The 23,563-nt window shown below is 34.3% G+C and overlaps 2 protein-coding genes and 1 pseudogene across 4 annotated transcripts; 2 read left to right on the forward strand and 1 right to left on the reverse strand.

The window, feature by feature from the left end:
- The first annotated feature begins 10,849 nt into the window (after positions 1-10,849).
- Positions 10,850-11,410, forward strand: LOC143553321 (glutaredoxin-C11 pseudogene; annotated as a pseudogene).
- A 543-nt stretch (positions 11,411-11,953) lies between these two features.
- LOC143553323 (tubby-like F-box protein 3) lies at positions 11,954-14,532 on the reverse strand. Of its 2 annotated transcripts, none has more exons than XM_077043344.1 (6): positions 14,298-14,532; positions 13,294-13,381; positions 13,074-13,203; positions 12,803-12,982; positions 12,238-12,697; positions 11,954-12,126 (listed from the first exon to the last, which is right to left on the reverse strand). In XM_077043344.1, the coding sequence occupies exons 1-5, from the start codon at positions 14,526-14,528 to the stop codon at positions 12,259-12,261; spliced, it is 1,068 nt and encodes a 355-aa protein (XP_076899459.1). In that variant the 5' UTR covers positions 14,529-14,532; the 3' UTR covers positions 11,954-12,126; positions 12,238-12,258. The 2 variants fall into 2 exon arrangements, with proteins under 2 accessions (XP_076899459.1, XP_076899457.1); XM_077043342.1 differs by having other exon boundaries at positions 12,238-12,703.
- Positions 14,533-15,876: 1,344 nt separating this feature from the next.
- On the forward strand, positions 15,877-20,592 carry LOC143553322 (uncharacterized). Of its 2 annotated transcripts, XM_077043341.1 has the most exons (3): positions 15,877-16,196; positions 18,374-18,654; positions 20,440-20,592. In XM_077043341.1, exons 1-2 carry the CDS (start codon positions 15,927-15,929, stop codon positions 18,632-18,634), a joined length of 531 nt encoding a protein of 176 aa, XP_076899456.1. In that variant the 5' UTR covers positions 15,877-15,926; the 3' UTR covers positions 18,635-18,654; positions 20,440-20,592. The 2 variants fall into 2 exon arrangements, with proteins under 2 accessions (XP_076899456.1, XP_076899455.1); XM_077043340.1 differs by lacking the exon at positions 20,440-20,592 and having other exon boundaries at positions 18,374-18,757.
- The last annotated feature ends 2,971 nt before the right edge of the window (positions 20,593-23,563 follow it).

Genomic DNA, 23,563 nt, shown 5'->3' on the forward strand with positions numbered 1-23,563 from the left:
TTGTCTTCTTAAGTTATAGTATGCATATAGCCATTAAATGTTTATTTATAATATATTAACTAACGTAAACAGTATTTTGTAGTTACGAAATTAATTGGAGATTTAACTTGTTTTGATATTTGTTTTCTAGTAGCATCTATTAAATCTAACTAGTGAGTAAATAATGCTGGGGCTTAAACTTAATATAATAACAAAACTTGCAATAATTTCGTATTTATCTAATAATGCTTGTATAGTCCTATACACGGTCTTAGATCAGGAAAAAAAAAACCATATCTATATAGAATAAATATTTTTTTCTTCATTGCATATTTGTTACATATATAAATGTCAATATGCAAACTATTAATATATTTAATATATATTTTATATTTTACTTTTAACAATACCATTTATATGTATCTCTAACAACAACTTTTCAACTAAGGACACCTAGGCTCGCATATTTCTTTCTTAGGAAATAAGCATCTACCACAACAACAATAATAGTTGTCACTTTCTCTTTGAATACAGCGTGGAGTGCAATCTTTTGGTGGTGAAACCCCAAATTGTCCTACATGACTATCTTCATTTCTTTCACCTACAAATCCAATAAAAACTAAAATTTATTAGGGCATCTATTCTAACGAAACAACTGATAATAATCTAGTTATGTATGGAAAAATTACATTGCTGACACACAAACAACAACATAAAGCTTATAAATGTGATTCCACAAGTCTCACCATAGTATCACTTATTTGACTTTAGTACTATTAAATATTGAAATAAACCAAGATAGTTTGTTTTGTTATTGTACATAGGCAATTCTATTTATATGGGGAGTTTGATATTATCTATTATGCATGTTAACAAACTTATGTGTTTATCTTGAGCAACTTACATGTATATGGAATGTTCAGAGAAATGTGTTTGGTGTGTCAATGAGTCCCATTGCCCCGTGATTGCGTGAGCCCTAACCCAACCCAAATGTTACGTCCAAAGTCACCAAATATACATAGTTATCTTGTATTTTTATGGTTTATAAAATCATCTTCTATTATGTTTATGGCGTAGGGTTGTAAATAAACTGAACCGGAAGAAACTTTGTTCGTGTTAATTCGTTAAGCTTTTATCGGACAACTGGACGGTTCATGAGCACTCCACCGAACGAAAATTTGTGTTCGTGTTCGTTTCTAAAGAAATTGAGCTTGTTCATGTTCATTTGTGTCCATTTAATATTAAATGGATGCTAATGAAAACATGGACAAACGAATACTAATGCACAAACGATTACGAACACACGGGGACTAATGAACAAATGAACATTAACCGACACTAATGAACATTAATGAAGAAATGAACATAGACGACCGTAACGGGTAAACAAACAGGAAAAAAAATAATTAAAAATATTAATACATGGACCTTAGCAGATGGACTTACCTAATCGGGCGCACATAACCGAACGGACGTAAATGAACACATTACCAAATGTTCATGAACATTATTGAACTAATACAACCTTTGTTCGTGATTGTTTGTTTGTTTAGCTTACTAAACATTTTTGGTTCATGTTTAGTTAGTTTATTAAACGGATGAACATAAACAAACTTCTCGCCGAATAGTTCGTCGGGCGTCGGGTTGTTTACAACACTAATCATACATTATTATCTTTAGTTAGACAACAAGAGTGTATAGGACAACAATACTATATATAACTTTTAAGGGCGTCTCGGGTTGGGTTTCGGGTAGTGCTCATGAACCGACACCATCAGTTCAATATCGAGCTTCGGCTACCAATTTCAGTTTAACCAAACTGAACAAAAACAAAAAATGTTCATTACACTTGATATTATCTTCTCACTTCTCACTTCTCACTTCTCACTTCCATTGTATAACATTTTCTTCATACTATTTATAAATTATCATTGTATGATAATCATACTATCTATCTAAAAGCATAATTTGGGCCATATACATAGCAATTCCGTCATATACATTATTTATAAATATTTATATGATCATCATAGTATCTATCTAAAAGCATAATTTGGGCCAAAATCAAACTCTAGAGAGGTCGCAAAAAGAATGTGTGGCACACCGATCTTGAAGCCAAATCGCAACATACACAAGTCGACGAGGATATGTTCATATTTTGTTTTGTAACGCCTCTTTAGTCGGTAGCCTATTTAAGGCGGCTCTCCAAACAAAGAAGCTCACTTAAATAGGAGATACAATTTAACCAATTGTGCATGCAATTTTCTTGATTAAAAAGAGCTTGATCAATGCTTATGTGAATGAAATGAACCGTGAACAAACATGAGATGTCACACATCTTTTCTAATTACCCACTTGTCTAATAATTTGTAACTAGCCTCCAATTTTTCACACTATTGAAGCCCATTAATCATCAAGAGTCTTCTATCACGTGTCTATGTTCGTATATCCGGTCGACTTTTGCTCGTCACATTTAAGATCTTTTAAGGTTTGCGTATGGATAAACATCACCACCTACCAACACCCACTGCACCATCACTCGCCACCACCACCGCCTACCACCATCGTCCATTACAACTATCACCGTCCACCACCACCATGACCCATTAACACAGTTCGTACACCACCACCAATTTATTTTAGCAATCTCTATAGACGTTAAAAAACAAACAATGTTTGGTCCACCTCTTCTTTAACCCATGTCCGCATATATTTTACCTATATAAAAACAAACAACACCTAAGTAAACATACCTAGAGGTGCACAACTCGGGTTTTTCAAATACTCGGGTCGGGTATGACCAGGTATTGGCAATACCCAGGTCGGGCCCGGGTCCGGGTATTGCCTCTAAAAAATGTACCCTATGTATCGGGTTCGGATCGAGTATAGAAACCGGGTATTTGAATACCCTATATTTGGTTTTTGTTCAAAACCCTGTTTTCGGGTTTTTTCCGGGTATAGATTGGATTTTTTAAGGGGTTACACTTTTTAGGGATATTCTTCGGGTATTTTTCAGGTATTTTTCCGGTAATTTCGGGTGTATGTCGGGTTTTGAAAAACCGGTTCCGGGTATTGGAAAAACCGATTCTGGGTATGGAATCCGTTTCAGTTTTCAGGTATTACCGGGTACGGGTTCAGGTATTTAAAACTTGGGTATAAAAAAAACCGGTTCCAGGTTTTTTTATCCGGTTTCAGGTTCAGGTATCTTTTTCACCTCTAAACATTGAGGTGCACAAAAAACCCGTACCTGGAACCGGACCCGAAAAATACCCGAAATCGGTTTTTTTTATACCCGGGTATTCTATACCCGAAACCGGAACCGACCCTACCTGTAGGGGTATGGATAAGGTATGCATTTTGAGATCAATACCCGTATCTGGAACCGTACCCGATTTATACCCGTAAATACCTGGACCCGGTCATACCCTATACCCGATACCCGGTTATACCCGATACCAATTTTCTAATACCCGAAATAACACATGAGTTTTTATAGTATATTTTTACTATGTTATTAACCCGTGTACGACACGGGTGGATATATTGATATTTTCGTACAAACACATGTCATTTGAAAGGACAACATAAGTTGTTATATGTTATTCGGGACGACAACATACTTAAAGTTGTAAATGATATTGGTACGAAAACAAATGATTGTGAAACACAAAGATAAAACCAAATAACATTCAAATTACAATATTTGAAAACATAATCAAAGGTTAAAAATGTAAAATTTATAAGCTACAAAAAAGACTTCCTTATAAACCATATTTATTCTTTATTTGTAACTTTGTATTCCTTGTTTAATATAAGAATTCACCACTCTTCGTTCTTGATAAAGCTACATAGAGTTGTCTATGTGTAAACATCGGGTCTTTGAGATATGTGTCAACTTTTGCTAGAGATTGACCTGGACTTTTGTTAATGTTCATTGCAAAACAGACTACAACTGGAAAAAACTATCTTCTATTCAATTTAAACGAAGTTTCTTATCTGAAGGTGTTAGACCACAACGAATTATATAAGTGCGATAACCAGTATTAGTACCTACAATAACTTTACTTCAACAAAACGCCTACCCAAATTAATTACTCGCAATTTAGTTTCATTACACAAACTGATATTCTGATCTATATTGCTTAGTAATATTATTGGCACACCGACTTTTAAAACCAATCTATGAGTCAAAATAATTTCGGTCTTTTTGATTTTTTTTAGCATAATGTGTTTATGAAAGTTTTAGTTCAAATTAAAATATAAAAAAATAATTTGTATGATCTTACTTAAAAACCAAAAAACTATTTTTTTTTATATAGACCACAACTAAATTTGTGAATTTTGTTGCTAAGTTTGGAGACAATATAAATTGAGTAAACCAAGTATAAGTAAAAAAATAATGGAGAGATATCTTTGCGCCTCTAATTAACATAAACTGATTCGTATACACATCTTAATTAAAACACATATTTTAATTGGATTTTAAGAAAATAAAATAGTATTGGATAACTGAAAATTATGTTTCGTATCATTTTTAAAAAATAAAATAGAAAAAAAATGTGTAAACATAGATTCAGTGTTATTAAAACTTTGTTTATCAAAAAGGTATAATGTAGTTAATAATAAATATATTAAAAATCGTTTATAAGTTTATGTTACAAGTTCCTAATTTTTAGTTAATAACATATTAATTTTTATTTACTATGTTTTAGTTAATAAAAAAATTATATTAATACAATATAGTGTATTAACACGTTTAAAATAAAATGTTACCGTTCAAAATGCTAAAAAGTAGTTCTATTGGTGTTGAAGTTACACGTTTAAAAAAATGTTTTCTTAAAAAAACATTTAAAGGGTAACTAAAAAAAATATTAAAATGACTAACCGTTTGAATAACTTCTCTTATTGGAAGATGTTGATTGACCCAAAATTCTGTTTTCTTTAATTTTGAACAAATCTATAATATAATATAATATAATATAATATAATATAATATAATATAATATAATATGAAAACGATGAACAACATAAATATAAAAACAGAATCTTATTAAAATGAATTAATTTACATGAATTGTCAAAACTACATAAAATAAAAAATGATAGAAAATTAACAACTAAAATACATTTGTAATGACCAGAACAAACATAATCAACCTAATCTCCATCACATACTTTTTCCATGCAATTAGCCAATCTACCAAGTTGGGCGGCCATAAATTGAAATTACTAAGAAGAAAATTAATGTTAAATACACTGAACTATTAAAAAAAATTAGTAAGAATTATCAATTGATGTAATCGGAATAATTATCATAATAATTTCGATAAGGAAATAAATCAACAATATTTTCGCATATCTCAAAACCTTCAACATGTCTATTGAATCTTGGAAGGTGCAGGTGGAACTTTAGTGACCTAGTCCTACCATGGCTAGAGTTAGTCTCCAAATGGTTCTTAAACTGTAAATATGAATAGAGTGAGCTCCCAACATATAAAAATAAAACTGTAAATATGAATTTCAAGAAATCTTACATCAATCAGAACACGCATTTGGTGACCGGGTCCTACCATGGCTCGAGCTAGTCTACAAATGGTCCTCAAACTTCATGATCCGACCTACCTAAGTAGCAGCAAGATGTGTGTAACATATAAGATGAACTGCAAATAATACCAACAATTCAAATATTAAGTTTATTCAAGGTACACTAACAATAAGAACAAAAGAAATATATTTAAGTAGAATTGACAATACGAAAATTTTAACATGAATCATTTACTTAACCAGTTTGCATATATCTAATTCTCAAGCTAACCTGCCTGCATAACAACCAAAATACTAAATAAGGACAACATAATTAAATTAATATGTGAATTTCACTTACAAACAATAACAAACGATCGAAATTTGAATACAAAGTCGTAGTTATAAGTTATAACAGCTTCAGAAGAGTGAAAATAATGATATAAACAAATGAATATGGAATACCGAATTTATAGAAATGATTGTTGAAATGGTTTTCGAAGTATAAGATGGGGTCTAATAAGTAGTGGAAATTTGAAATTTTAAAAATTGGACATCTAATACTTGAGGGTTTGACAATAGTTATTACACGGTTTTTATTTATAGATGATTTAGATTTAGAGTAAATACATTTAGTAAAGATATGAATTAATTATGTTGTTAATTTTGGTCTAAATTTGAATATTAAAATTGAACATTCATTGTGTTAGTTTCGGTTTAAGTTTGAAATTTAAATTTGAATATTAAAATTGTCGGTTTTAGCTAAAAGTTAGTTTATAGATGATTTAAATTTAAATATCTTAGTATGTGAATTAATTGTGGGTTATTGATTAATTTCATTAATTTTTGAATTATTTAATTGTTAAGAAAATCATATAAGTGATTGTTATATATGGAAACAATAGAGTTTATTCAATAAAACTCAATTGTTTTAATATATATATAGATATATAGATGTTTACTTGACAACTTTTATATTTAAGTTTTTGTAAAATGCATATTACTAAGTAAATAATTTGTAATTAAGTGGATTTATTGTTTTTGTAATATAGTTTCATTAATTTTATAAATTACAAAGCAAATTTAAATTTTAAACAAATTAAAAATGTATAAAAAATTACAAATTCAAAACCGGGTATTAATACCCGGTCGTACCCGGTTCCAATACCCGAACCCGATCATACCCTACCCGGGTACATAGGGTTGAGTTTTTCTCCTCAATACCCTACCTGAACCCTACCCGGTTTCTCTCAATACCCGATCATACCCGAAACCGGTTCCATAACTGAACCCGGGTATTAGAAAAAACCCGATTTGTACACCTCTATCTAAACATACCGTTGTGAAAAGAAAAGGAAAAAGAAAAAGAAAAAGAAAAAGAAAAAGAAAAGAAAACTATTTGGGCTTGGGCTTATATTTTTGGCTTGGGTTAGCCTACCACCAAGAACAACCGAACTGTCAGAGTCCCGCAGTGTATCTGTTCGTTCGTTCGTTCTAGTTCTACTTTGATTGTCACATTGAAGGCGGTGGTAGTAGTTGTATGATGATGCCGCCAATCTCTTTATCAAGGCTTGGAAGCTCACTCCCCTTCTCCAGATTATTCAGGTATTCTTCGGGTTATACTTTCAGGTTTCGAGTTCTTGGGTGGGTTTGAAAATTATAAATCTAGGACTATAATCTCATCCGGGTTTCGAGCATTTGACCTTGAAAACCAAAAACAAGCTTAAACGAGCCCGTCATTTTAAATTATATATTTAATAATTATTAATTAATATCTAAATAACATATATTATTTTATACGTAAAATTATAATACAAAAAATAATTATAATTGATAAATAGTAAACGAGCTTGAGCTATGTGTAAGTTAAATGAGCTGAGCTCGGGCTTGGCTTGCTTGCACCCCTAGATGGAATATATGGAATGCTAAATGGATGAACTCGCACTATTAGGGTATAAAACGCACAATTGGTTTTTCAGGTTAACCTGAAACGAGTAACCAGTAACTAGAAACAAGTAACTGGACTGAATTAGAACGGTCCGGGTACGGGTTCCATGGATACATGCACCTTTGGGTTTGGGCTAACGGTTTATCGGGTTGGGTAGTGACATGCCTAGCTAAAACTATGGTTGAGAAACTGCAGTTTCATATATTTTTTAAAAATTTCAAACTTTATTTTGTGATTTCTTACTCTAGCTTTATTTTGTTTAACAGGCAGGCCGAGCAGGAGATGGAGACTGTGGTGAAAGTACTTCAACCCGGACCTTTGGGAATTGTGGAGCACAAGTTTTCTGCTGAAGAGATTGAGAAAGCAAATGCTACAGTTAAGAGAGCGGTGGAGAATTGGAAGAGGAACGCAATCATAGAACGAAATCGTCCTATCTTAAAAGATTATATTAGTTAAAACACATATTATTTGTTACTACTTTCTTTAAGACATTCTGTTTTTAGGAATAATATTTGTACAATAGTAAGCTCTCACAATCCTTCATTTGTCTGTTGATGTATGACTTTGTTCACTTTCTTTATATGATTTTCATGACGAACGACACGTCTTTTTTAGATATTATTTATTTAACAATTTATATGTACTATTGGTATGATAAACTACACATACTTGTGATTACTAAAATCTTTACGAGCGCTTTTTTCAGGTTATTTTATATAAAAGTATCTGAATTGACTCATCGGAGACTGCATGAATTGAATTGGATCGCAACAAAGGATGACGGGAAATCATGGAAAGGCTAGAGGACGGCACTCGAAGGTGGCATGCCAATCTGCTGGTGAATATCTTCACATTAACCTTTTTTTTTCAGGTAAAACACATATTAGTACCTAACTGCTCTTTACATCGGTTATTTAACATAGAGCTGATACATATAACTTGATAGTGGATAAACTGTATATGTCATTGAAACACAACAGTTTTCCGATTTTAAAACAAGGCGTTGTTACTTACTCTTATATTTTTATTATCTTGAGAGTTTAGTTCAAACTCACATGAGATTTACCCTGTTAGTAACTTGGCTAATTTTCCCTTAAGATTAAGACTCATGATCTCATTCGCTCCACCTATCAGATCTTGACCTATAAACACAACCGGTACACTCGGCTTACATCCCAGTGCAATCAGCTCTCTTTCCAGTTGTTGCCCGTTAGTATATTCATCTAGCTCATAAACCGTAGGCAGTGGCGTAGCCAGAAATTTTTTCCTACGGGTTCGGAAAATTTTGAGGGACGGACAACCAATTGTTTATCACTTAGATTTGAGTTTTCTACGGGTTCGATGTTGAAATTTCGACGGGTGCGATGTCAAAATACACTAATATATAACACTAAAACAAAAATTTTTACGGGTTCAGCCGAACCTTTCCCCTAAAGCTGCCTACGCCCCTGACCGTAGGGTTAACCCCAAATCTATAAATCAGAGCCTTAATGGAGTGACACATACAACAAGAACTTTTGCTAAATATCACCACTTTCTTTTCAGCAACCGCCCTTGTAACTGTCGTCATTATCTAAGAACAACACGGTAACAAGAGGTTTAGAACTGAGGCTATAGATAAAGATTATCAAAACATTTGTTATATGAAATTTGAGACTTAAACGGACACTATATATATAGTCTGCTGTAATGCTGTTAATTAAATTGAATTTAATGAAATGATGCAGATGTGCATAGAGAAGATAATTAAAAGATTATTCTTAGCTTTGTAGATATGTGCATGTGTTTAGTGAAAAATATAACTATAGAGTAAGAATATGGATTAGCATACAATATAGAATAGGATGATCATTTTAGCATCTTTAACCTTTAAAGCCTTTTCAGATATTATTAGCCACTAACTAATCCCCTATTTTAATATGCCAACGATGCTCGTCACACACGCCTATTCGAGATAATAAAGGGTTCTGCTATAAAGGAGATTTTGCCAAAAACTTGCAAAAATGATATTATAACAGTGCGTTAGCGCACTTTTTTTTCAAATGGTGCTTTAGTGCATATTTACTTGCTTCTGGTGGCTTCCTACACTTATTAGGCCAGACCTCCTTTTTAGCATAACCCTACCATAGTTTATATATGCGCATATATGTATGTATACCCATGCTGAAATCTGTTGACATAATGATCTGTAAATATTTAGGCTAGTGACGGATTCCATTTTTCGGCATCTTAAGATGTGGAGATCATGTAGGCTTTTGTTCCCCATATCAAGATTCCCAACATTTTAGTTTAAGAATGCCAAAGTAATACATTGACAAAGAAAAGTAGAATTTTGTCATATCCAGATGCTCATTTCAGCATCATAGCTAAATTATATATACATAAAATGATTCCTGCTGTTTAAAGCACCAAATGGGCGGTTATCGATCCAGATAAGATTAGAAGCATATTTACTAGATAAGGGTACATGCACCGATCAGCCGGTGTCCCGATGATTGAGTGCTATGTGCCTTATGTTCAAGGCTTGATGCAAAACTACTATCGAGCCGGGGGTCTCACCGGAAGCAGCCTCTCTATCCCTATGGGGTAGAGGTAAGGCTGCCTACATCTTACCCTCCTGAGACCCTACCATAGCTTTGCTATTGGTGGGATATACTGAGTACGATGATGATGAATCTTTTTAGGAGTATCCAAGATATTATTATGACTAAACAAAGATTATAAGCTTTGAGTCTTTAACAATAGTTTATCTTTATCCTGCCTACATTAGATTAGTCAAATGACTGATATAGATATGTGCCTTAAGATTTTTTTAGACCCGTGACCCGTTATCTGACCCATATATTCTCCCACCTGTAAAATTTATCTAGAACTTGGAATAAACATGAATAATTGGAACTGTGATTCTAGTTGATATCTATAGCATAACAAAAGTCAAAAGGAGTTGGTTCCGGATTCTTCATGATGGCGTAACATCACCTGCAAATTCAGAATTTCAACCCGTGTCTGATTTCCGTTATATCTACAGTTTTTGCAGAAGGGTTTAGTTTACACATCAGCAAACTAAAAGTTTGTACGGCTCCGATTTTTGCCACTGAAAACATTATTTTCTGCACTAAACTGAAGCATATATTCTCCACCTACTTGATGAATATGAAGATATCGCATACATGTCAACTTGTTTTAGCACAAATAATCGCGTTCAAGCAAATCATCCATCACAGCCACTCTTATCCAACTAAAAGATATCCGAAAAGAACTTATCTTTTAAATATATCCCATGCATTATATTCTCTTCGGTGTCACCTATTTAAGACCAACCATAACTTCAAAGTTCACCAAGTTAGCATACAAGTGTTCATACATAAAAAAACTTAATTAACTAATTCAAGAAAGATAATGGATAAGGTGAAGGCTTTGGCATCGAAGAGTGCAGCGGTTATTTTCACCAAAAGCACATGCTGCATGTGTCATAGCATCAAGGCTTTGTTCTATGATCTTGGTGCGAGTCCTGCAATTCATGAAGTTGACCATGACGCGAACATGGAGTGGGCCCTACGTCGGTTGGGGTGTAATCCCGCGTTTCCAGCTGTGTTTGTCGGTGGGAAATATATCGGTTCGGCTAAAGATGTTATTTCTCTTCATGTTGATGGGACCTTGAAGCAGAAGCTGATTGAAGCAAAGGCTATCTGGTTCTAGTACACTAGTACTTGTCATGGTGTGGTTACTAGGTTTGACGTTGTCGTAGAATACTATAAAATGAAAGTCTTTTTAGAGCTGCTCTTTTTGTCGGCCTTGTTGACTTTGTTGTACTCGAGTCAAACTTTTTAACAAGTTTCTCTCATCTTTTTGTTATAAATCTGTTTTGTGTGTTACTTATATTTGCTGTGCATTGTAATCAAATATGGTGCTTCTAAGTGCATGTTTGGTTGACAGTTAATGATGGATAGAATATGGAATGGTAGGTTGAAGAATTTAATACCATTCTATAGTAAGCCCAAAGCTAAATGTTGGATGATTCCAACTTTTCACAGCTGCATCAGTGTCCCATGTGCATGATGCATAATAAGAAAAAAATATCTTATTTAAGAAAACTTTTATAATATTTTTACTCCAAATAATTTCATTTACTTCATCATTAACAATATATCTACATGAAAATATTATTTCCTTTTATACATGTTACTGCAAGAACAGTAACTACGCGTTTGAAGTTATAGTACTGAAAGATACGAACCAAAACACAGACACTTTTCTCTCGGACTTTAAATATTTTCACTCCATTTTCCTTATTTAATTACAAAATGCGTGAGTCGTGAAATTTGATAACTTTCTCATTTGAATATAATTCTGTCAATTCAATTTTAGATCCACGGGTATGATACTTTGACTTAACGTTAAGTATTGCGAATAATATTAAAATTTTCTTGTCAAAGAGTGTTTCCAATCGTATGTTTGTGCGTTCGTTTGGTATCATAAGAAGCAAGAAGACAACACCAAAAATAGAATTTAATTTCAACATAAATTATCCTATGTAGAGAATCAACACAGATATATTCACAGAGAAAATAACATTTAGAAACAAAGGTAAAAATACAAAATACAAAACACAAACCACTCTTTGGTATTTGTTGTTTGATTGCAGCTTAAGACAGCAACCGAGTGCACACAATTTTCTTAACCATTTCAGTTTAAAAAGACCTGCATACCAGATTAACCAGACATCCGTCTTAGAACGCAAGAGAAGGGTAAAAAGGTAAAAGCGTGTGGTTTATATGCTATTAAACTGCTAATAACATACCTGCAAGTCATTCACAAGTAATCTTGGTGTCAAAACTGCTAAGGCAGATAGCAAATGCTTCGAATGCTGATATCGGGTACTGATAATCCATGGTGAACACGTCTTTTCCAATCTTTCCGAACTGCAGAACAATTTTTTCATGTTCTTTACTTCCGTTTTCATCCTCTACACAAGCGACGAGCTGAAAATTCTTCACTGAAGCAACAGTCACACGCCCGTTAAAGTTAAGGCACCAGCATTGCAGTTGTTGATGCCACCGAGGATTCTTGTTCTTCAACACTAGTGCTCCCAGTTGTGAATCACTCACATGTGCTGATTTTGATCTGGAAAGAGAGCGAGAAGAAGAAGAGGAATCCACATGGAAATCGGTTGGTGTGGGACCCACACGTGGCTCGATAGCGTTTGCAGGGATTGAATTCATGACGCATCGCATCTGTCGTGGGCCCCTGTATCTTAGAAAAAGTGGATTTTTGTCAATGATGACGATAAAAGTTGAATAATAAAAGAAACTAAGTATGATGATTGGAAGGTGTCACGGGCCGTTATTATACCTGGTTCCCGGGTTATTTACTTCATACGAAATGTTGGAAATTAGATAATTTCCAGCAGGGATTTTGGGTGATACATGTTTGATGCTCCCGAGCCTCGAGGAATGACATTTTGTTGCTAAAATTGCAGCATTAGTAGGCTGTGCGTCATAAACTCTAAACTTGGTCCCAAGAAAATTCGATCTGTCATAACAAAACATATGATTCTTCAATAAAAAAAAATATTACTAAAATATATTCAGTTCATTTAGTTAGTTATACGCAGCTAACTTACCTCAACTTTCCTACATAACCGCTGCTCCCTTTTGATATATCATCAGCATTTAGAGAAATTATATAGTCCGTGCACGTTGTGCGCCGAAACCTCTTTGCAGCAAAAAGGAACTTTCCTTCATCATTTGAAGCTGCAAAGAAGATTTAAATTTGTTGCATAAAACAATTACAAATAACACCGATGGCACCAAGATGATGATTATCGTTTTTTAAATTGTTACCTTCGGTCAAATTGAGGTAGAGGGTATACGTTTGAGTGTTACGATTCCTCTTTATAAAACATTGTGTTAGAGATCCCACCGAACCGGGCTGTAAACATAAACAACTTGATTACATAAACGACCGTTTAACATCCATTTAACATCCATTGTTGTCGCCTTGTCGGCTCGAAATAAGGGAAACACTAAAGAGGAAATTCAGATATTTGCTTTTTTAACACCACAAATTTCATAAATCATATCATCCAATTCCTAACAACTATAAATTTGTCAACTAAACAAAATCATGGTCAAGTCAAAAGTGTTAAGTCTATTAAACACCCTTAGCTAACAAGTAAGCCGATTATTTGATAAATCGATTCACTTCACAACCAAAACATCTTCTACACGTGTAAACAATTAATTAATCTCGCGCACTCTTTTTATTCCGAATTTCTCAATGTAACGCCTCAAAACCAATGTTGTAAAAGTAGGATTACAAGGCCGAGTACTCGCTACAAGGTATGTCGCCGAGGCGAGTTTCTGTAAATCCGCCTAGTTACTAAGAATCGGTCAAATGTGGTCAACCTTAGCCAGAACCATATCTTATCGGTGGACTTGGATCGATTTTGACTCAAAAAAAATAAAACATAATTCGTAATTCAATAATATTAAAGAACAAATATCATTTTTTAATTAATGATTAGTAATTTTTAGAATATTTTATTATTTAAAAATGTATTTCTTTTATTTATATTGATATTCACATATTTTGTTATAAATACTAATATCCAAAAATTAAACTTTTTATATTTACCATGTCCAAGTAATCTCCGAGTACACCCCGGGTACACCCAACTCCCCAGTCGACCGCCTAAGATTCGCCTAGCGACCTTTGCAACCTCGCTCAAAATTTATGTGTAACATAATAATGTTTACAAACAACACACAAGATCATATAAACTTCCATCTAACACATTGCATATATAACAATAATCAATAACCAATAACCGATAACCGATCAATACCTGTTTTAACGAGCTTGGGAAGGTGAGACAGCCCGAAACTTGGGGGCATTTCACAATCTCCTTCATATTCTTCCTCCAATTCCTACAAACAGCAGCACAAGACACGACACTCTTTCGAGCCGGCCAGTCGGATTCGGAAGCCTCGATCCGCATTAATATATCCGTTAACAACTCCGGCGGCATATTCGCCCAACAATCTGGCTTCAAATCATCATCATAATCAGATTCCATAGAAACATCATCCGCCACAATTTCAACACTCTTAATTGACATGTGAAACTCAAATTAGAAGAAGATCATTGATGGGTATGATGATGCATTATTATTATTATTATTGATAATAATATTATTAAGATTTCAAGTTGTTATGAGAGTTAGTGACAGATGGGATCAGCAGCAGGTTTAAGATATTTCATGGTATTTTTAATATTAATATTAAATAAAGTAGCAGTTACATTTAGTTTAGTTTTCACTTTACTCAGGAGGAACAGGATAGATAGAGTCGGATTTGTACGTATATACTGTACGTATATTGTTTTTATTTATTGTTTTATTTCTGAATATATAAATACATGCATTCTACATTTTTGGCCTTTACTTCTTTAATATAACAAAATGACAAGGATATTTGTTTTTTTTTAGTTTTTCACATGTTTAGTGAAGTTAATATACAAAGTTATGTTAAAGAGGTTTTTGTTAAAAGATAAAAAAGTATATGAGTTTTTTTGATTAAATTATAATTCTTTTTTGTTGAATATTTTAAATTATGGACTGTGTTTTATAAAAAATGATTTTCATTTTCTATATTTACTTGGGTTTTTATCTCGATTTTAGTCATTTACACCACATTTACAACAACAAACATAAATAAAAGAAAATACTTGATTGACTATTGGCATCTGTGAAACATGTGAGGACATTAAGGTAAGTGTTAACTAATTTAAAATACAAAATCAATTAGAATAAAAATATATTTAAACATGTGGGCCCCACCATCACACCTACCATTTGCCTTTTTCGTTTCCATCACACCAAAATACACAGCCCTAACCGCCTTTACATTTGTCGACCTAAACTATAAACCTCGTTGCCAACCCAATTAAGCATTTGTTGAGAAGGAATACTAAAACTTTGACAAGTAACTTGCTGATATTGGGAATTTCGTCGTTGTGAAAGATATGTTAACAAATTAAGTTATCATATTTAACATATGAACATCATCACCGCCTTTGCCCCCTTTTTTTGTAACTTTTTTTTATCTTGAAGCAACAATGTTTTCTGTCATCTGTATTTCACAAATTTGTCTTTTCTTACTTATTAAACAACACAAAATAATGGTTCATTATACTTGTATAGAGTAACCAAAAATAACTATAAAATGAGATGCTCTAAAGTAGAACCATCGAAGCAATCAAGCACAAGAAATTAAGTGTAAGGACTTAATTATTTCTCATAACAAAGAGCAAGTACCAAACTTGCCAACTACCTTCACATAATAAAAGCCTTATCCAAACAATAATATCCACCGATAATAAAAGCTGTTTCATCATGTCACCATTAACCTCACTACCATACACTTGCCGCCATCACACATCTTCTAAATTAAATTAATTACAAGCCCTAATTCTAATGGATTCACTATCGTTCACGTTCCAATCTGTAATCAATTCAAGTAACACTTCACTTCGTCACTCGGAGATTCAAACCCGAGCATTGGCAATTGGCGGCGGTGGTGCCAATGCTCGTAATGTCCGTGTCGTTTCGAAGCTGAACAATCGTCGTTTTGTCTCTGTGCAAACGCGTTGTTCGGTTTCGCAAACGCAAGAGGACGAACCGGAAGGTTCGGTTGAAGAAATTAGGATTCCGAAAGCCTGGTTGAGTTCTTCGAAAGCTTTGGAGGTGACTTGACATTTGATTAATTGATTAGGCATTTTATTTTAATCGATTTAATCTGTTATTATATACATTGAATGCTTTGGTTTCCGTCTGTTGATTTTAAGTCGAATCCGCTGATAAGTAATAGCTGTTGGATGTTTTAGTGTAATTGAATTGACTTGTTGACCAATGTGAATCATAATATTCATTAAACAAGTCAGGAGGTGCGGTGCGTGCTTTTTTGAGTTTATTGTTTAGTGATTTTAAGTCGAATCCGCCAATAACATATGCCTATTCGTCATATAAAGTTTAATTTGATGCTTTAGTGAATAGGAAAATGAAAATTGGGCAATGATATTGATTTGCCTGTGATAAGGCAAGTAAGGTGGATGTAGAAATCATTTGATCATTAACGTAGATAGTATACTTGATGTTGTTGTGAAATTGTTACCAGAAGTAAGGTCAAACTTTTTTAATCATAAGGCAGGAATTAGAGTGGTTAAGACTGGATGTAGACAAGTCGACCCAGCGTTGGTTTGAGCTCGAGATTAAATGAGGCAGCTCAGCTCAACTCGAGATCAAGCTCAAAGTCAAATGAGCCAATGAGCTGAGCAGAGATTGGCTCGAGTTCGGCTCAATTACAAAAATGAGTCAGCTCGGTTCAGGTCGTTTGAAATCAAGTTTTTTTTAGCTAGCTTTATTCGAGCTTTTATCGAACGAGCTATGAGTCAAGCTACGAGCCGCTAGTTTTTTTAACAGCCCTAACTTAAGAGCAGCTGTACACAAGTGGTTGGGTGGTGAGTTTTGCCTAGAGCCAGCCAACTAATGGGGGAGATTTGACTGTGAGATGGCAAAATGCGTGGGTAGGCGACTAGGCGGGTCGGGTACAATGGCGGGCCTAATATTTTTTTAATGGGGGTTGGTGTCAACATTTCATGGGGTTGGTCGGGATTTTAATGCATATGTAGTAATATTTTTTTCCCACAGGGAACGCCCGAGTGGCCGACCCCGTCCACTAAACCTGGGTCTGCCAGTGGTCAAATCAGGTTTAGATTAAACAGGCAAATTCTTTTATGGGTCAAAACAGATCCAGTCAGGTTACTTGACCTGAATACTCTTTTATCTTAAATAACTGTATGTCAAATTTGACTAAACACAACGTATTATTTTAGTTATAATCTTGTTTTTTTTTTTTTGACAAAATAGAATGATTTATGAAGTTTTATGCAATAGACTTTCAACCCATTTGATCCATTAACAATTAATTCATTAAGAAAATACCTATTATAAGATAGCATTGGGGATGACATGAAAATCAATCATTTTGGAATCCAAAAATAGAACAATGCATGTGCCCTGGCGTTGCTTTTCAACTTGGCCAGAAATCAGAATCATATTGCAATGTTGCCTCTAACATAGATTCTGCCATTACAATGCTTTTTCTCCATCTGAGCAAGTGAATTCACAGCTTGTTCATGCTTTTGCATCTAGCATATTCCTGACTTTAAGTAGTAGCTGACATATCAAATATCATAAAATGAACAAAACAAATCTTATTTTTCATATAATTTTTCCCCGTAAGGAATAGACTCATGTTGAAAACACAAGCTGTGAGCGAATATAAATGAAAAGATCCAAGAATTTCTAAGTGAATTCATATCTTTGTCTCTTATGTTACCCTATATCATCTTCGTTAATACAAGGGCGAAGTTGTAAATAACCAAATCTTCTTAATCTTCTTTGTAACTAGAATCACTGAGCGATTTCTATAATTGCTTATTAGTGGTAGTTTGGTCATTTATGAACAAATACCGTCTGGTGAATCTTTTTTTATCCTTAAGTGTCTGTGAATCTTCAATGAGAACATTTTTGAAATAAATGCATGCATGCATGCTTTGTGCACCGACACCTGTCGATAGTATGTGCAATCAAACCGTTATAACCACGCCTACTAAGTCAAACCTTTCTAGTGCATTTGCTACTACTATGATCCCAATTTCCCGTTGATGTTTATGTGTTTTATTTACATGGTAATCTTGGTAATACTTTATTATAGAGAACAACTTCCCATGAACATCTTGTAAACACTAGAATCAGACGGCCATGCTTTGACTAGTGATCTCTATTTAATATTTATAGTCAATACATGTGCATTTGTTTATTAGCAAACTGCATGCTCAAACTTTTCTAGCATAGTGCAGGAATCAGAATGGTTAAGAGCAACTCTGCACAAGTGGTTGGATGATGAATATATTCCAGAGCCAACTAACGTTGACATTAGCAATGTTGCAGCACGATCATACTATAATTCTTTATTGGAGAACCACACAGACTTAGGTGATATATTGCTAAGGATGGCGATGGATCTGGAAACCATATCCTATAAAGAAAGCTTTCATGGAGCATTCTCATCAGCAAATGCAGCTATAAACCTCATACTTCAGCGAATACTGCTTGAGTAAGTGCTTAGCTTTATTACCAGGTTTGACTTAATTTGTCTGAAATTTGATCACATCAGCCTAGTAATATTTGTAACCTGATTGTATTTTTTAATTTATCAAGTTCACCTCAAATTTGCAACATGAGTTGTGGAATTGTCGCATAGCGGAAGCATGATAATAGACAGAGGATATTCTCAAAAGAATTATTGATTGATAACCGAATAATTAAAGGCTTAAACCATTATAGGAGGGTCCATTTTCTAGAGTTTTCTAGTTTGACATGTATTGCCAGATTTTCAAGTTTAAAAGGGGCAGTCTAAATACTGAAATTAGAGAGTTGAACACGCAAATTATGTCATTAGCGATATACGTGTTTTAGACTAAAAAGGAAAGAATAAAAAATTGTTAGTGGAAGTCTTCAATGAGGAATCAAAACCCTAATTAGTGGAACTTGGTTATGATAGTTGGATCAAGTAGCCTATGATTGGTCAGGTGATATGGCTCATCGAGACTTTTCTGTCTGATGCTTATGGATACGGTAACTACACCCGTGGCCCAAGTTATGATCTATTTAAGTTTGGGCATTTATAGTAATGTTTTCCTCTGTCTAGTTAATTGACGGAAGAGTATGCTAAGTTGCTAACGTACTCTTAGATTAGCTCCTCATCTTTGTTATTAATTCTGGACGGTTTGTATTTCGGAATCGTAAAGAACATTGTCATTGATATTTCTAAGAATGGTGTTGTCATGTCTCGTGCAATGTTGTAAAAGTAGGTTTCCAAGGCCGAGTACTCCCCGAGTACTCGCTACAAGGTATGTTTCCGAGGCGAGTTTTTTAATTCCGCTTAGTTACTAAGAAATGACTAAATGTGGTCAACCTTAGTCAGAATCGCAACTAGTCGGTGAACTTGAGCCGATTTTGGCTAAAAAAAATAAAACATAACTCGTGTTTCTTCAAAATGAAAGAATAAATATCATTTTTTTTACTTAATGACTAACATTTTTTAGAAATAATTTATTATTTAAAAGTGTATTTCTCTTATTTATATTGATCTTTACCTATTTTGTTATAAATATTAGTAAATTTGTGATATTCGACATATATATAATATCCAAAAAGGCAAGAACTAATTTTCTTTATATTTACCTAGTCCGAGTACTCTCCGAGTACTCCCCGAGTACTCCGAGTACACCCAACTCCCCAGTCGGCCACCTAGGATTCGCCTAGCGACTTTTGCAACCATGGTCTCGTGGATATTTAATTTTAGAAAGGAGTGCATATTTTGACACGCTTCTATTCGTTCATTATAGTGCGTACACGTGCCCTTCTATTTTGCCATAGTTGTATATCTTAAGATTGAAAGAATGATATATATATACCTGTAACATCGGGTCTCAATCTATCTCACTAGGAGATTGAGAGAGACATGAGAAGATCAATGGAAATAGTTTGTAGTTTTTCAGCTAGACATTTTTTTATCTTGAAGTTGACACTTAAAAGTCAAATAAAGCTTTTTATTTATTTATAAGAGATCTATAGTTTTAAATTTTAGGTTAGGATTTTAGATGATATTTATTTGGAATAATTGGTCTAAAATCAACAAGGAATGCTAATTGCAAGTACACAACTGTTGCAGGATAAGATTAGAAACCTAACTGTTGAGGCACATGTGACTCTAGAAAAGGTCAAAAAATATCAAATCTGTTGGTTGTAGTGAATCTTTATTGTAATCTTGTGGGTAACCACCTTGATGTACCCTTGGTGAAAGTAACCAATCATCATCACATGCAAACATCAGTTGTTAGTTTGATTATCATGTTTGTAGGTTGCAGCCACTGGGACAACGCCTCATGTAATGTTGGATCAAAGCTGTTGGTTGTTTTGAGGGTTTGTATAGAGGAAGACTAATGTTTGTGTTTGTATATTGGCCTCGCATGACCGCATCATACGTTTTGCTAAGATTTGTAGAAAAATCAATTAATCGATCAAACTCTTTAAAATTTCATCAATTGAAGGGTGAGATGCATGCAAACCGTACAACTATCTCAAGAAATAGAGAGGTTGCTTTCATGGAGACCCCTAGCTCGAAAACTATATGCATGACATTGTCTAAAAAAACCACCAAGGGTCAACACCAGACCTCTAGACAGCAGCGAAAATGATAGATAGATATATAATTAAATAAATAAGTAAATAGGTATTAATGATACCGGTGGTCAAAATACTAATTTAAAATCACAATATTTTTAAAAAAAGTATATTTTATATTACAATAATATATCATTTAGCATTAAAATTATACATCTAAACATTTGTAGAAAGATACTTCTAAACAATCTGTTAGAGCATTCTTATCCAACCCCTCATATTATGTGAGGGGTGTTTTTATAATTTAGAGAATGATTCAAGGTGTTGTGAGTGAATAGTTTTTATATTTTAGAAAAAGTAGTGATTTTTCTGTATATTTGAAAAGTTACTGTTCATCCCCTATAATTTTTTAATATATTTTGAAAGTGGTTGTGAGTGAAGGAAAGAGAAAAGGTAATGATAAAAGGTATAAAAAATATTATTTAATTGAAATGGAGAGAGAAAATAAAGTAAGTTTTAGTGTAATTTTTTGTTTGGAGATAGGGGGTGGGATGAGAATGCTCTTATACCGGTGGTCTTAATGCTAAGATTTGTAGAAAGCCACGTCTCATATGCACACATTCGGGTTGTTTTCATGAATGAATGTGTACTTAAAAGATCTCTCTGTGTCCATAACATTTGGCTAAAGAAGAAATGTAAATGCAATAACCAAAAGATTTAGGTGACTTTGATATTGTCGGTTCACATGAGAGATATTGTGACATAGCAAAATGCTCGGTCTTAAATATCGTCAAGGTGTTATTTGTGTATAGCTTGTTAATGAGAGAGAACTTCATAGTTTAACATGCTTATATGAGGAAATCTAGAACTTACGTGGTAAAAAGAGCAATACATGAGCTGTTTGTGGATAAAGTGAACGATATGGGGTGGTATATTGTTTAAATGTTATAATATCGAGGACTTTGATACTTTTTATAAGCGTGAAGTCGTATTCATGAAGTCGTATTCTCTCATCCTACGTAGGTACGAAACAAATTATTTAAGTGGAGAGACATCTACGATGTATTATTGTTTTTATTTTGATGTGAAAGATGCTTGAAAGATTTTTTTTTCTATTATAAATAATCCTCGATTACTCCGGGCTAACCCTTGATTTGTTACGGCCTAGTTTTTTAATGCTCACTTAAATCTTTATGACATTGCTTTTGTGCATATGAACAATGAGAGTCACGTGGGTCCATGCCCCTCCAAGATCACATCAATTATTATATTGGAATGCTTTATGCTTTATGTTGATGTTATTTGAAGAGAAATTCTTTAGTGTGATGACTCTTTTGCTTGTCATGGTCATAATTTTCTTGTAAGGTTTTTTATTCTAAGTTTGTAATGGTATTTTAATTATTTTATTAACGACAAAGAATTTTAGTATTGACTTTTGGATTATTAAAAAGACTTGGTTTGGTGGTGTTTTTAAGGGTGATAAATTTTATCCTATTCACGTGAGTTTTTTAGTTTTTACATGTTAGTACTACTGACGGTTTGATCACTTACAACTCGGTTGTCTAAAAATTAACCTGAAGCTTAACATCCTGTGTTTAAGGGATTCGAATCTAGGTTTTGACAAGAATATAAAATAATTAGTAATATTGAAAATTCTTTTTGATTTTTCGCTAAAACTTACTCCAAGTCTAATACATGTGACCGTGTATAGAGGTAGGGTACCAAAAAGACCCAAATACCCTTAAGTACCACCCGCGGGTCACAGATGAACCTCTAATAGGCCACCCGCGGGGCATACGGATCACCCGCATATCATGGTAGAAGAAGAACGTCCTCATACCACGCGCGGAAGCATCCTTGCACCCTCAAAAGTCGTCCGCGGGATAGGACATCAGTCCGCCCAAACGACCAGGAGGAAGTGCCAGCGGGACAGCTGTCACCAACCAATTACCATCTAGAAGAATATCCACGATTGTTACTTGAGGAATACGTGACCTACCGATCAATAAACAAAGGACACCTGACCAGGTTGTTATAACCGTGCACATGGCCAGGGTGCGATCCGTCCTATCATTGGGCGACACGTGTCCAGGTTGTTATACCCATGCACATGGGACGTATAGCTCAACCTATCATAAAAGGACACGCGTCCAGGCAGTTATTGAAGATCTTCTAGAAAAGGACAGCTGGCCCAATCACCTTCCTACGTCCTTCGGCTATAAATACTTTGTCAAACGGTATGAGGTATTCATTCACTCACTTGCATTCTGACTACACTTAGTCTGTTTACTTCAGTACTTTCTCCATTTACGAACGTTACTGATTCTCACGCCGGAGGGTGGTTACAGGAAGACCCCCCCTCTTGTCCTTCCTGTAACGAGACTCACGGTGTTTGTTTTGCAGGTTCCGGTCACTGGACTTTGGGAAGTTATACTCATATCTTAGTCGTAATTATCGTATTCTACCATGTGGACTCATTGGATCCAAAGCCCATACCTGGGGATCGGATCCGTGTTTCTTCATTGGCGCCATCCGTTTTGGTGTTAGAACTGCATAATTTTTTCTCCGTTGGTTTTTTGGTTCGTTTGATATGAGTAAACTTCCTGAAGGGCCGACGGGAACTCCTGCACCTGACTCACGAGTAACTAACACGGAAGCACCTCAGGGTTTCTCTTCTAGTGTTTTTGCACGTATCACAACTCCAGGTGGACGTACTCTCGAGCGTGTTACAGCTCCAGGGTCACGAAATGTTGATGTAGTACATGGAGAGTTTACCCCAGAAAATGTTACAGCACCGACCGGTCCCACTCCCACAGATATGGGACGTGTCTCGGCACCAGAAGGTTCCAATTTGGGTAATC

This window comes from Bidens hawaiensis, unplaced genomic scaffold (assembly GCF_021521415.1).
Source record: "Bidens hawaiensis isolate Kalapana, Puna unplaced genomic scaffold, B.hawaiensis_p1.1 tig00017166_1, whole genome shotgun sequence".
NCBI lineage: Eukaryota > Viridiplantae > Streptophyta > Magnoliopsida > Asterales > Asteraceae > Bidens > Bidens hawaiensis.

Bases quoted from the DNA above. Each gene is read 5' to 3' on its own strand.
- LOC143553323 (XM_077043342.1), bottom strand. From the start codon at position 14,528: ATGGAATCTGATTATGATGATGATTTGAAGCCAGATTGTTGGGCGAAT. The intron at 13,382-14,297 runs GTATTGATCGGT...TTATGTTTACAG, and splicing joins TCCCAAGCTCGTTAAAACAG to CCCGGTTCGGTGGGATCTCT. The intron at 12,983-13,073 runs GTAAGTTAGCTG...TTGTTATGACAG, and splicing joins GGTTATGTAGGAAAGTTGAG to ATCGAATTTTCTTGGGACCA.
- LOC143553322 (XM_077043341.1), top strand. From the start codon at position 15,927: ATGGATTCACTATCGTTCACGTTCCAATCTGTAATCAATTCAAGTAAC. The intron at 16,197-18,373 runs GTGACTTGACAT...AGCATAGTGCAG, and splicing joins GTTCTTCGAAAGCTTTGGAG to GAATCAGAATGGTTAAGAGC.